The 11,177-nt window shown below is 46.9% G+C and overlaps 1 protein-coding gene across 1 annotated transcript in view; it reads left to right on the top strand.

The window, feature by feature from the left end:
* The first annotated feature begins 8,714 nt into the window (after positions 1-8,714).
* The window catches only part of LOC104991336 (beta-galactosidase-1-like protein 2), a 14,843-nt gene continuing 12,380 nt past the window's right edge, over positions 8,715-11,177 (top strand). Inside the window, exons 1-2 of the mRNA XM_010843750.1 lie at positions 8,715-8,895; positions 10,411-10,492. Of these exons, the coding sequence (XP_010842052.1) occupies positions 8,878-8,895; positions 10,411-10,492 (100 nt within the window). The 5' untranslated portion in view covers positions 8,715-8,877. The remainder of the gene's footprint in view (positions 8,896-10,410; positions 10,493-11,177) is intronic.

Genomic DNA, 11,177 nt, shown 5'->3' on the forward strand with positions numbered 1-11,177 from the left:
GTTCAGATGGGGAGCAGCTGGACCAGAGAGAGGAGACCAGACCCCTTCTCTCGGCCCCCAGGATTGCTTTTTCTGCTGATAGCAGAAGGCGACCCCTGTGTCCTCCAGTCCTAGTGATCCCTGACCCCTTTCTCTTCACCCCTCTCTGATGAGATGTTGTGTAAAGTCTTGAGACATGGGCCTTGGCTTCAATGAAAGCTTTGGTCCCTCTGACTGGCAGCCAGACACCTGGCCGTGACTCAGAACTAGAATGGCCAGTGGTGCTGGGTCCTCGGGGAGAAAGCAGGTTCTGGCCTGCGCCAGCATCTGCCCTGCGTCCTGACTGGCCTCCAGGGTCACCCCTGGGCTCCCTGAAGCTGCTTCCTTTCAGCCATCATCCTGCTCAGAGCAAACCCCCAGATGGTGAAACTAATCACCCTCCCCTTTTCATTCAAGCTGGTTACTCCGAGACCCTGACATGAGGCTGAGAACAACGTACAAGGGCTTCACGGAGGCAGTGGACCTTTATTTTGACCACCTGATGCTCAGGGTGGTGCCGCTCCAGGTAAAAGAGCAGACTGGGCCTGTCCTCCGCGCCCCGCACCGGTGCCGCAGCCCAGTCAGGCTCTCAGCTCACGGCGCTTCCCGCGGCCGCCACCCTCCTCCGCGGCGGCCTGCCTGGTGCCGCGCTGCCGGGGCCTATGCTCCGAAGGCCGGCGCAGTGCGGGCGGGCGCGGGGCTGCGGTGCCGGGTGCTGGGGGACGGCTCGTCCGTCCCGTCCCGCAGTGCAGGGCCCAGCTCCGCTGGAGAGGCGCCCCTGGGACAGCCCCTCGCCTGTGAAGAGGGGGCCTTCTCCTTATAGTCTCCACTGATGGCGTCCCGAGTCCATCCCTCAGCTCCCAAAGGGCGCTGCACGGTGCGGGCTTATCATTCAAAACGGACGTCTTAAAATGCATTTGGGCCAGAAAGTGTCTTAATGTGGCATCTAATAATTGGAACCAATGAAAAAGCAGGAATGCAAATAAACTCTTGCTTCTGTAAAAGCAAGAAGTGTGACACTGAGAAATTAGCACAGTTAAAAAATTAGTTCATTGATAAAAACGGCTGTGAGTCAGTGGTTTGGGATATTCATAGCACATAGATCAAAGGAACTGCTGGTCCTATGTAGGGTGGGCAAGTTAAACACAGGAGACCCCCGTTACATGTGAACTTCAGATAAACAAGAAATACATTTTTTAAGTATACATATGTCCTGAATATTGCATGGGGCAGTTACATTAAAAAATTCATTGCTTATTTAAAAATTATTTGTTGTAAGTTCAAGCGTTATAACTGGATGTCTTGTATTTTTACTTACTAAATCTGGCAGCCTCAGTCATGAAAGAAGCAAGAAGCTAGGAAAATTCTTAGTCTAGATTTTTGCAAGGAAGATGGGCTTGCCAAGACGATTCAGTAAGCTGTCGTAGGCTGGGCAGCACAGGTGGGGATGGGGCTGAGGGCCGGTGGCTGTGCTGGGATGTGACCCAGAATCCTTCTTAAGCACAGAAAGGTCATACCTAATCCAGGACAGTTTTTTCTGGGTGCTGTGCTTAGGCGCTTAGTCGTGTCCGACTCTTTGTGACACCATGGACAGTTGTCCCCCAGGCTCCTCTGTCCATGGGGATTCTCTAGGCAAGAATACTTGCCGGGAGCCAGCGAGAGGCACTCCACTCATGACAAAGGTCATGAGGAAGGAGGCTCAGCATATGCAAAGGCGGGATCGAGCCTCAGGAGTCCCCCTGGATATTCTCGAGCATCTACCCCCCAAAAACCAGAGTCTGCGTAATTTACTGCTTTGTGCTCTCACCTCTGACTTTACCGGGGGCTGTCCCCCACCACCATCTTGCTCTCTCTGACAAAGAGTTAACTTACAGCTCCAATTAATAAAGTTCCTGGGCATTAGGAGTGTTTAAATCTAAATCCCTCAGATGGCTCTCTAACTCACCTGACAAGTTTACCCGGACTCCTACAGCTATGCATACGATTGTTTACAGTCTCCCAGCCTCGAGAGGCACGGGAAGCTTAAGATATTCAAATAGCTTAGAGCCTCTCAGAGAGTTAGAAACTGTCAGAATAAACTAGTAAAGGATTTCATTGATGAGTCAGTGCTTGCTGCCAAGTTTCCACATCCCCTGTATTGTATCCTTGAATGTGTATTAATTAATATAGTTGGTATGTAGAAAAAATAGGTAGTGGCCTTGGTGCTAGCAACTTTAGACCCTTAAGGTAATAAATTCTTTCCTTTGTTGTAAACCCATTACACATCCGCCCTATAGGAATGCAATTTTATCTAACACCTTCGGAAGATGGCGCCAAACCTTAGAATAATTACTCTTAGAGAAAAGAAGTCTTATGGTTGACAAACCTTTGTCAAGAGTCATAAAATGTTAATCAGCCTTCTGGCCAGAAGCTGATGTAAATCACCTAAACCATTTGTATACCATAAATTTGCAGGAAAGAAACCCTAGTTTTTGATAAGGATCAAAGACTGCTAACTTTGCATCCCCTATTATCCTCTATGTGTAACTTAGGGTATAAAAACCCCTGCTGAAAATAAAGCTACGGACCTTGCTCACCAAAGCTTGGTCTCCCCATGTCATTCTTTCTTCTCAATTTCCAGCTGAGTCTCCATCTGGAGCGGGGAGGTCCTCTGCGACCATTTATTTGCCTGGGCTTCTAAGACCCACTCGAGAAGGTGTCTAAGGTAGGGCACCTTCCGCTATTCGAGAGGGCGCCTGCGGCCTCCGTGGTCAGAGCTAACCTGGTGTCACAGGTTATATTGATTTTCCGCGTAACCAAGCTACTCAGCCTCTTTTCTCCACTGAATTTTCCTACTGAGCTATCCTCAGTCTATTACTCTTTATATCTTTGATGAATATTTAAATAGTTGCCAGCGCCGTCTCCCCTTGGAATACCCTGGATCAGCCGGGGCTGGACCTCGGCCAATACTGGAGTGGGTTGCCATGCCCTCCTCCATGGGGTACAGATATCTGTTTGGGTCCGCTTTCACTTCCTTTGGATATACACCCAGAAGTGGTTTTGCTGGGTCACATGGTTTTTCTGTGTTTAAGGTTTTGAGGAAAAGTTAAGTGTTCCACAACACACCATTTTACATCCTCATGGACAATGCACAGAATTCTGATTTCTTGACACCCTGGACCACAGTTGCTGTTTTCTGTCTGTTTCATAAAAGCCATCCTAATGGATGTAAAGTGGCATCTCACTGTGGTTTTGATTTGAATTACTTAATAATTAGTGATGTGGAGTATTTTTTCATGTCCTTACTGTCCATGTATATATCTTCCTTGGAGAAATGTTTATTCCAATTCTTTGCCCATTTGTTAGTTGGTCTGTGTGTTTTTGTGGTTGTAGGAGTTCTTTTTTCAGTGTCTATCAGTATCTTATCAAATGTATGTCTTGTAAATATCTTCTCCCGCTCTGAGGGTGTTCACTCTGAGGGTGTTCGTAAGTCCAGTGCGTCTCGTTTTTCCCTGTGGTGCCTGTGCTTCAGGTAAATCGTTGCCAACTCCAATTTCACGACGCTTCTCCCCTGTGGCGCCTTCTTAGAGTTTCATGGTGTTGCTCTCCCATTCCGGTTTATGGTCTCCTCTGAGTTAGGCATTTCAGCTGGTGTGCATAACGTAAGGCTCCAGCTTTGTTTTCTGCATGTGCATATCCAGTTTTCTTGCCATCATTTGTTGAGGAAAATGACTGTCCTTTCCCCATTGAATAGGTTTTGCCACCCTTGGAGAAAATCCTTTGACCATATGTGTGAGTTTATTTCTGGGCTCTCTATTCTACTCCATTGGTCTGTATATTTGTCTTGAGGCCAGGACCACATGTTTTGATTACCGTAGCTGTGTGGTAAGTTTTGAAGTCAGAAAGTGTGAGACCTCTAACTTTGTTCTTTTTTTCCAGCATCGTTTTGAGTATTTAGAGTCTCTTGAGATTCCATGTGGATTTCATGATGCCTTTTTCTGTTTGTTTTAAAACACTGGCATTTTGACAAGGATTGCATTGACTGTGTAGATTACTTTGAGTAGTAATGACATCTTAATAATATTAAATCTTTCAGTCTATGAACACAGGGTACCTTTCCATTATTGGCATCTTCTTTCTTTTGGCAACACTTTGTAGGTTTCAGTGTGTAAGATTTACCTCCTTGATTAAATTTATTGCTAAATATTTAAATCTTTATGATGCTATTGTATGTAGAAGTTTTCACTGATAGTGCATAGAAACCATTGAATTCTTTGTGCATTGGCTTCATATCCTGCGGACTTGCTGTTTTGTTCACTAGAACTAACAGGTTTGTATCTGTATGTAATCTTCATGGTTTTCTACTCATAAGATCATATTGTGTGCAAACAAGAGATAATTTTGCATCTTCCTTTCCAACTTGGATGACTTATTTCACTCTTTTTTTCCTAATTGCTCTAGCTAACACTCTCTATACCTTGTTGAATAGAAGTGGTAAAGGCAGGAATCTTGTCTCAATCTTAATCTCAGAGGAAAAGGTTTCAGTGAGTATGAGGCTGGCTGTGGGCTGTTCACATTATAGCCTTTTTAAAGGTGAGATAGTTTCCTTATATTAGTAATTTGTTGAGTATTTTTATTATGAAATCATGCTGAATTTTTGAAATGCTTTTTTACAACATCATTTGAGGTAATTGTGTTTTGTTTTTTTTTTACCTTCATTTCATTAATGTGGTATATAACATTGATTTTATTGAATCGTCCTTATATTCAGGAATAAACTCCACATTTTCATGGTGTATAATCTTTTTAGTATGCTGCTGAATTTGGTTTTTTTAGTATTATGCTTAAGATTTTTGCATCAATATTCATGAGGGATATTGGTCTGTAGTTTTCTTTCCCTGTTAACTCTTCTGGCTTTGGTAATACTGGCCTCATAGAGTAAATTTGGAAGTGTTCCCTTTTTTCAAACTGTTTAGAATTTGAGAAAGATTGGTGTAAATTTCCTCACTAGTTGTAAATCTGTTCAGATGTTTCTTTTTTCACAATTCAGTCTTGGCCTGTTGTGTGTTTCTACTTGAGTCTTTTCTTACTGTAACTAAAGGTTTGTCAATCTTATTAATCTTTTCAGAGAACCAAGAAAAGATTGGTTGCTTTTTCCCTATTGTTTTTCTAATCTTCTCTTTTCCCCCTGCTCATATTTCTTATTTCCTTCCTTCTGTTGCCTTTGAGTTTAGTTTCTTCTTTTCCAGTTGCTTAAGACGAAAAGTTAGGTTACTGACTTGAAATCTTTCTTCTATTTTAAAGTGTTTATAGTGCTTTCACTGTATCCCACAAGTTTGTATGTTGTGTTTTTATTTTAATTTGTCTCAAGATATTCTCTAGGTTTCCTGAGATTTCTTCTTTGGGTCACTGATTAACACTGATTAAACCGTTCACAGTCTTGTGACTTTTCCAGTTCCTTTTTGTTGTTGGGTTCTACTTTCATCTTTTCTGTAATGGAAATGATACTTTATATGATTTCAGCTTTAAATTTTGTTAAAGCGTGCCGTATGGCCCGGCCTGCGGTTTGTCCTGGAGAGTGTTCCACGTGCATCCGAGGGCAGTGTGTTGTGCTGCTGGTGGGTGGGGTGTTCTGTACACACAGGTCCGGTCTCACTTGTCTGCAGTGTTGTTCAAGTCTTCTGTGTCCTTCTTGATCTTCTGTCTGGTTATCCTACTGAAAATGGAGTATTGAAGTCGTGTACTGTTTTTATAGAGTTGCATTTCTCCCTTTAATTCTGCCAATATTTACTTTGGAGCTCTGTGTTTGGTGCATATATGTTTATAATTATTGCACCCTCTATTTTGACCCTTTTATTGTTGTGCAAATATGAATATCTATACACCTGTGTACACTAAGTAATGTCTTTCTTTCTCCCTTCTAACAGTTTATGCCTTAAAGTCCGTGTTGCTTGTTACTATGGTCACCCCCGCTCTCTTCTGGTTACTCTTTGCACAGAATATCTTTTTCCGTATTTTCTCTTTCAACCCATGTATGTCCACAGACCTAACATGAGCGTCTTGTAGACAGCCTATAGTTAGGTATTGCTTTTTTATGCATTCTGAAAATCTGTCTTTTGATTGGGGAGTTTAATACACTTATATTTAAAGTAATTACTGATAGGGACGCACTTACTTTTGTTGTCTTGTTATTTGTTTACTGTATGTCTTATAGCTTTTTTCTCCCTTATTTCCTTCATTACTGCCTTCCTTTGTATTTAGTTGATATTTTTTTTGCAGTAGATTTTACTAGTTGAATTTTTTAAGTAACAAGTTTTGATTCTTCTTATTTCCTTTTGTGTATATTCTACAGATATTTTGGTTACCATGGGGATTACATACACTGTCCTAAAGTTATGACATTCTATTTTATATTGATACTATCTTAATTTCGATCACATACAAAAACTCTACTTTTTACAGCTCCGTCCTCTTTATATTATTGCTATCACAAATTGTATTTTTATATATTGTGTAACAATTAATATAGACCCATAATTACTTTTATATACTTGTCTTTTAACTCCTGCAAAGAATAACAAATAGAGTTACAAACTAAAATTATATATTTGTTCACATATTTAACTTTCCCAGGGAAGTTTACATTCTCACCTGGCTTTGAGTTCTCATCTAGCATCCTTTCATTTCAACCTGAGGGACGCTGTGAAGCATTTCCTATAAGGCAAGTCTAGTGGTAATGCCGGAGAAGGCGATGGCACCCCACTCCAGTGCTCTCGCCTGGAAAATCCCATGGGTGGGGGAGCCTGGAGGGCTGCAGTCCATGGGGTCGATAGGAGTCGGACACGACTGAAGCGACTTAGCAGCAGCAGCAGTGGTAATGTATTCCTTCAGGTTTTATTTGTCTGACAATGTCTTAATTTCTCCATTATTTTTGAAGGACAGTTTTGCCACATAGAGAAATCTCAGTTGCTAGTTTTTTTCCTTCAGTACTTTGAATATAGTATCCTACTGGCTCTGTCCTGCAAGATTTCTGATGAGATATCCGCTGGTAATCTCACTGGGGATGGTTAGCAGACATTCGGTCCACACTCAAAGGTCCAAGCTATTTAGTGTGGGGCAAATAGGCTCATGGACATTTTGGGTAGAACTAGATTTCAAAGACCTTTTGGCATGAACTGAATGTCATATGAACCAAATGTCTTATGGATTGAATATCTTCTGGATGTTTTGGACAGGACCAAATGTTCTGCAAAGTTGGGAATCCTTTGCACATGCCAAGTTGTGTTTCTCTTGATCCTTTCAAGAATCTCTCTCTGTCTTCTGACAGTTTGATAATACGTATTGCTGTGGGTCTCTGGTTTAATGTTACTTGGATCTCGCTGAAGCTTGGATCTCTGCCCCTTTTTTCTCCTTTTGGACTTCCTATAGTGAGTGTATTTGTCTGTTTACTGATTTGCATAAAGTCTCCTAGGACCTCTTCCCTTGTTTTTATTTTTTTTTCTTTTTGTTTCTCAGACTCAATAATTCAACATGACCTGTCGTCCAGTTTGCACACTCTTTCTTCTGCCTGTTTGAATATGCAGTTGAACTCCTATGGTGAATTTTTCTGTTTAGACAATGTACTTTTCAGCTCCAGAATTTCTGTTTAGTTCTTTTTGAAATCATTTCTGTCTCTTTATTGATATTCTCACTTTGTCCATATGTCCTTGCCTTGATTTCTGTCCATGTTTTTCTTTAGCTCTTTGATCATATTTATGACAGTTGTTTTAAAATTCTTTGTCTTCTAAGTTCAGCGTGTGTGTTTCTTTAGAGACCATTTCTAGTTCCTTTAGACACTGTTTCTGGAGATTTATATTGTTCTTTGACTGAGCTACGTTTTCCTGTTTCTTTGTATGCCTTATTTTGGAGGGTTAGAGTTAGGCATTTGTAAAGACGTCCCCTCTCCCAGCGTTTCAGTCTTCTGGAAAGACCTTTAGTGTTTAGTGGGCTCCTGAGCCTTGAGATCAGCCTGGGATGCAGGCTTGAGATCTTCTCAGGTATTTTCTTGGTATATATCCTGTCTGGTTTGTGTGTATAGTTTAAAAAAAAATTCCCCCAGCTGCTTTTACATGTTGATTTCTCCAAGAGTCTCACCCTGGACTCTTCTTGTGGCCTTAGATATTCTATCATATTCCTCTGCCTGTAATCCCTTGCTCCCAGGCGTCCACGGGTCTGTAGTCCCCCTGAAATGTTTACAGGCTGTGACCCATCGCTGCCTTTTGCAGCTTCCAGCCTGAGGTCCAAACCGTACCAACGTTTTCTGATCTCCAAGTCAGATGAGACAGAAACTAGTTCTCTAGGGAGCCCACAAATAGCCCAGAACATTGCAAACAAGTTCCATCTCGCTCCTCCTGTCCTGACGGAGGGGGTTGGAACCCAGGCTGCGTCCTTCTGACTGCACCTTGCTACTCCAGGGAGTAGGTGGGACACAGGTGAGCAAAATCCTGGAACGTGCTACCGTTTTGAATGTGTCTTTTTCTTGACTGGATGTTCACTTGTTTGCTTAAACATTTGGCTGGTTTCCAGAGCTCCTATAAAGTTACTTTAGTCAGTGGTGCAGTTGTTTTTTTGTTATTTCCCTAGGGAGACAAAGGCCTGGAGCTTCCTTCTCCCTGTCTTACTGACGTCACTCAATTGTATATCAGACCTTCTGAGACTTGCATTTTTGAATGGGATGTTTTGCTGTCATTGGTGATAAGTGCGGTGACGTTAGTTGATACGGTTCCCACTACACCCTCAGCTTCTGATTGCTCTCTGTTTTCTCAGTACAAGCACGGGGGACCCATCATTGCTGTGCAGGTGGAGAACGAGTATGGGTCCTACAACAAAGACCCCGCCTACATGCCTTACATCAAGAAGGTAAGAGTCAGCTCAGCTCACCTCTGCGCAGTCCCTCCACGGGCTCTAGTGTGATGTGTGGGCCTGTCACCCAGCACCGTTTACTAAGCAGTAAATCCTTTCTCCAGACCTTGATTGCAACAGGGTCCTCACTTGTGCCCTCCGTTGGCTGAGTTTAACAGGGATTTTGGTACATATGGTGCTGCGGGGGCTGAGAGTAACGGAACTGCCTTGACAGGACCCTGGAGGCCTTCTTGGAGGTGGAGGTTGCTGATCTGACCCCAGCACTCAAAGCAGCGGCCCCTCCTTCGGCTGCATGTTGGCTCCATCTGGGAATTGTTTAAACTCACTGTGCCCCGGGGCCATATGCCGTCTGTTAAGCAAAGGTCTCTGGGGTGGAGCTCAGACATCCGATGCCAGCGTGCGGGTGGCTGGAGCCCCTGACCGAGTGTGCGGCAGAGCAGGCAAGGGCAGGGCCAGAGTGACACCGAAAAGAACAGGTTCCTACTCAGAGGTGTGCTGCAGTCCATGGGGTTGCAAAGCCTCGGCTGCGATGAGTGACTGAATAACAGCTGCTCAGAACTGGCTCCTCTCGCTCGGCAGCTGAGACCTGGAACAGATGCATCCATTTCCCTAAGCCTCTGCTCTCTTCTGTGAATTGGGACTGATGGGAGGGTTGCCTGTCCCAACTGTATGTGCAGTCAAGTCGCAGGCTCAGTGCTGCTCCAGCATGCTTGGCAGCTGAGACCTGGAACAGATGCATCCATTTTTCTACGCCTCTGCTCTCTTCTGTGAATTGGGACTGATGGGAGGGTTGCCTGTCCCAACTGTATGTGCAGTCAAGTCGCAGACTCAGTGCTGCTCCGGCATCCAGCGAGCGGTCAGCACACAGGACAGTGATGACATCACTGGCACCAGCATTTTGTACTTGGGAGGGTCGGGCCCCGTGTGCGTGGAGAAAGCCTCAGTGCCTCCAGCTGATCTGATGAGAGCTTCTCCGGCCCCCGGTGTCCTGGGTGACCCCTGCTGTCACGGGGAGAGTCATATCCATCTGGGGGCTCCTCCCGTCCCTGCAGATGCTCGGAGGTCCTCACCCAGTGTCCCCCTCCTCCCCTGCAGAGGGGCCAGGCTGCCTCGGGGAGGGTGCTGTTCTTGAAGCCGGATGGGGAGAGCTCAGTCCTTGTCTGGGGCAGGCTCCGGCCAGCGGGGCGTCTTCGGCCGCAGCTCCACCCTGAGACTCCCCTGGGCCAGAGCCCCAGATGCCTGTTCTCCTGTGCCTGTGGGGCTGGGCCAGGCTTCCCCAGTCCCCGGGCTGCAGGGAAGGAAGCTGCTCTGCTGTCTCTCTTACTGGGTGGTGACCCTGGTGTCTGGGATGGGGTGCATAAAGGGACGCTTGCCTGGTCTCGAAGCCCAGGGGAGGCTGGGCTCCTGGGACACATGTTTCTCCCGGCCCCAGGGCCTGGTCCGGGCAGAGGTCAGAGTGTGACGTGGTGGGAGGTGTGAGGAAGGACAGTCTGTTGTCTGACCCCCTCGCAGGCCCTGCAGGACCGGGGGATCGCGGAGCTGCTCCTGACCTCAGACAACCAGGGCGGCCTGAAGAGCGGTGTTCTGGACGGAGGTACCTGCCAGGAGGCCGTTGGGGGTGGGGGCGGCGCCCTGGCCTGAGCTCTTGCGTGCTCGGCGCTGGAGGGGCGGACTGGTGGAGCACCAGGGACACCCAGGGCCCCGCGGATGGCAGGACGCGGGACAGCAAGGTGGGCGTCCAGCAGGGTCCCCAAAGAGGCCAGGCAGACCACGGGCTGGTGTCCGTCAGGGACAGCTCGCTCGCAGCTCGGTCCTCAGGCCCTGTGGGCACCCCCCTCTCCTGGTGCTGGGTCCCCGCCAGCCGCTCCTATTGGAGCAGAGGCCTTCGCCCCGGTCTCCCTGCGCCGCGCCCTCTCCGTGCCCTCCTGAGAGCCCGGCCTGTCCCCGCGGGGCGGCGGTCTCTGCCGGCGCCGCGCTCCCTGCGTCCACGCTCACGGCTCCCAGCGCCTCTGCTCGCCCGAGGGCCGTGGTCCTCTCTCCCCGACGCTGCCCTCTGCAAGGCCGCAGTGGCCCCGAGTGACACGTGCAGTGCCCGCAGCCTCCAACCCGGTACCGTGGGCCTCTTCTCTCACTGGCTTTCGGGCACCTCTGGGCAGCCCCTCCCGGCGCGCCTCCCGAGGGGCCCATGCGGCGGCGCTGTCTCGTCGGTTGGGAACAGGACCCGGGCCCTGGGCTGAGGCGTCGGGCCCCGGAGCGCGCTTCAGCCGCGGGGACCACAG

This window comes from Bison bison, unplaced genomic scaffold (assembly GCF_000754665.1).
Source record: "Bison bison bison isolate TAMUID 2011002044 unplaced genomic scaffold, Bison_UMD1.0 scf7180017864185, whole genome shotgun sequence".
NCBI classification, from domain to species: Eukaryota; Metazoa; Chordata; class Mammalia; order Artiodactyla; family Bovidae; genus Bison; species Bison bison.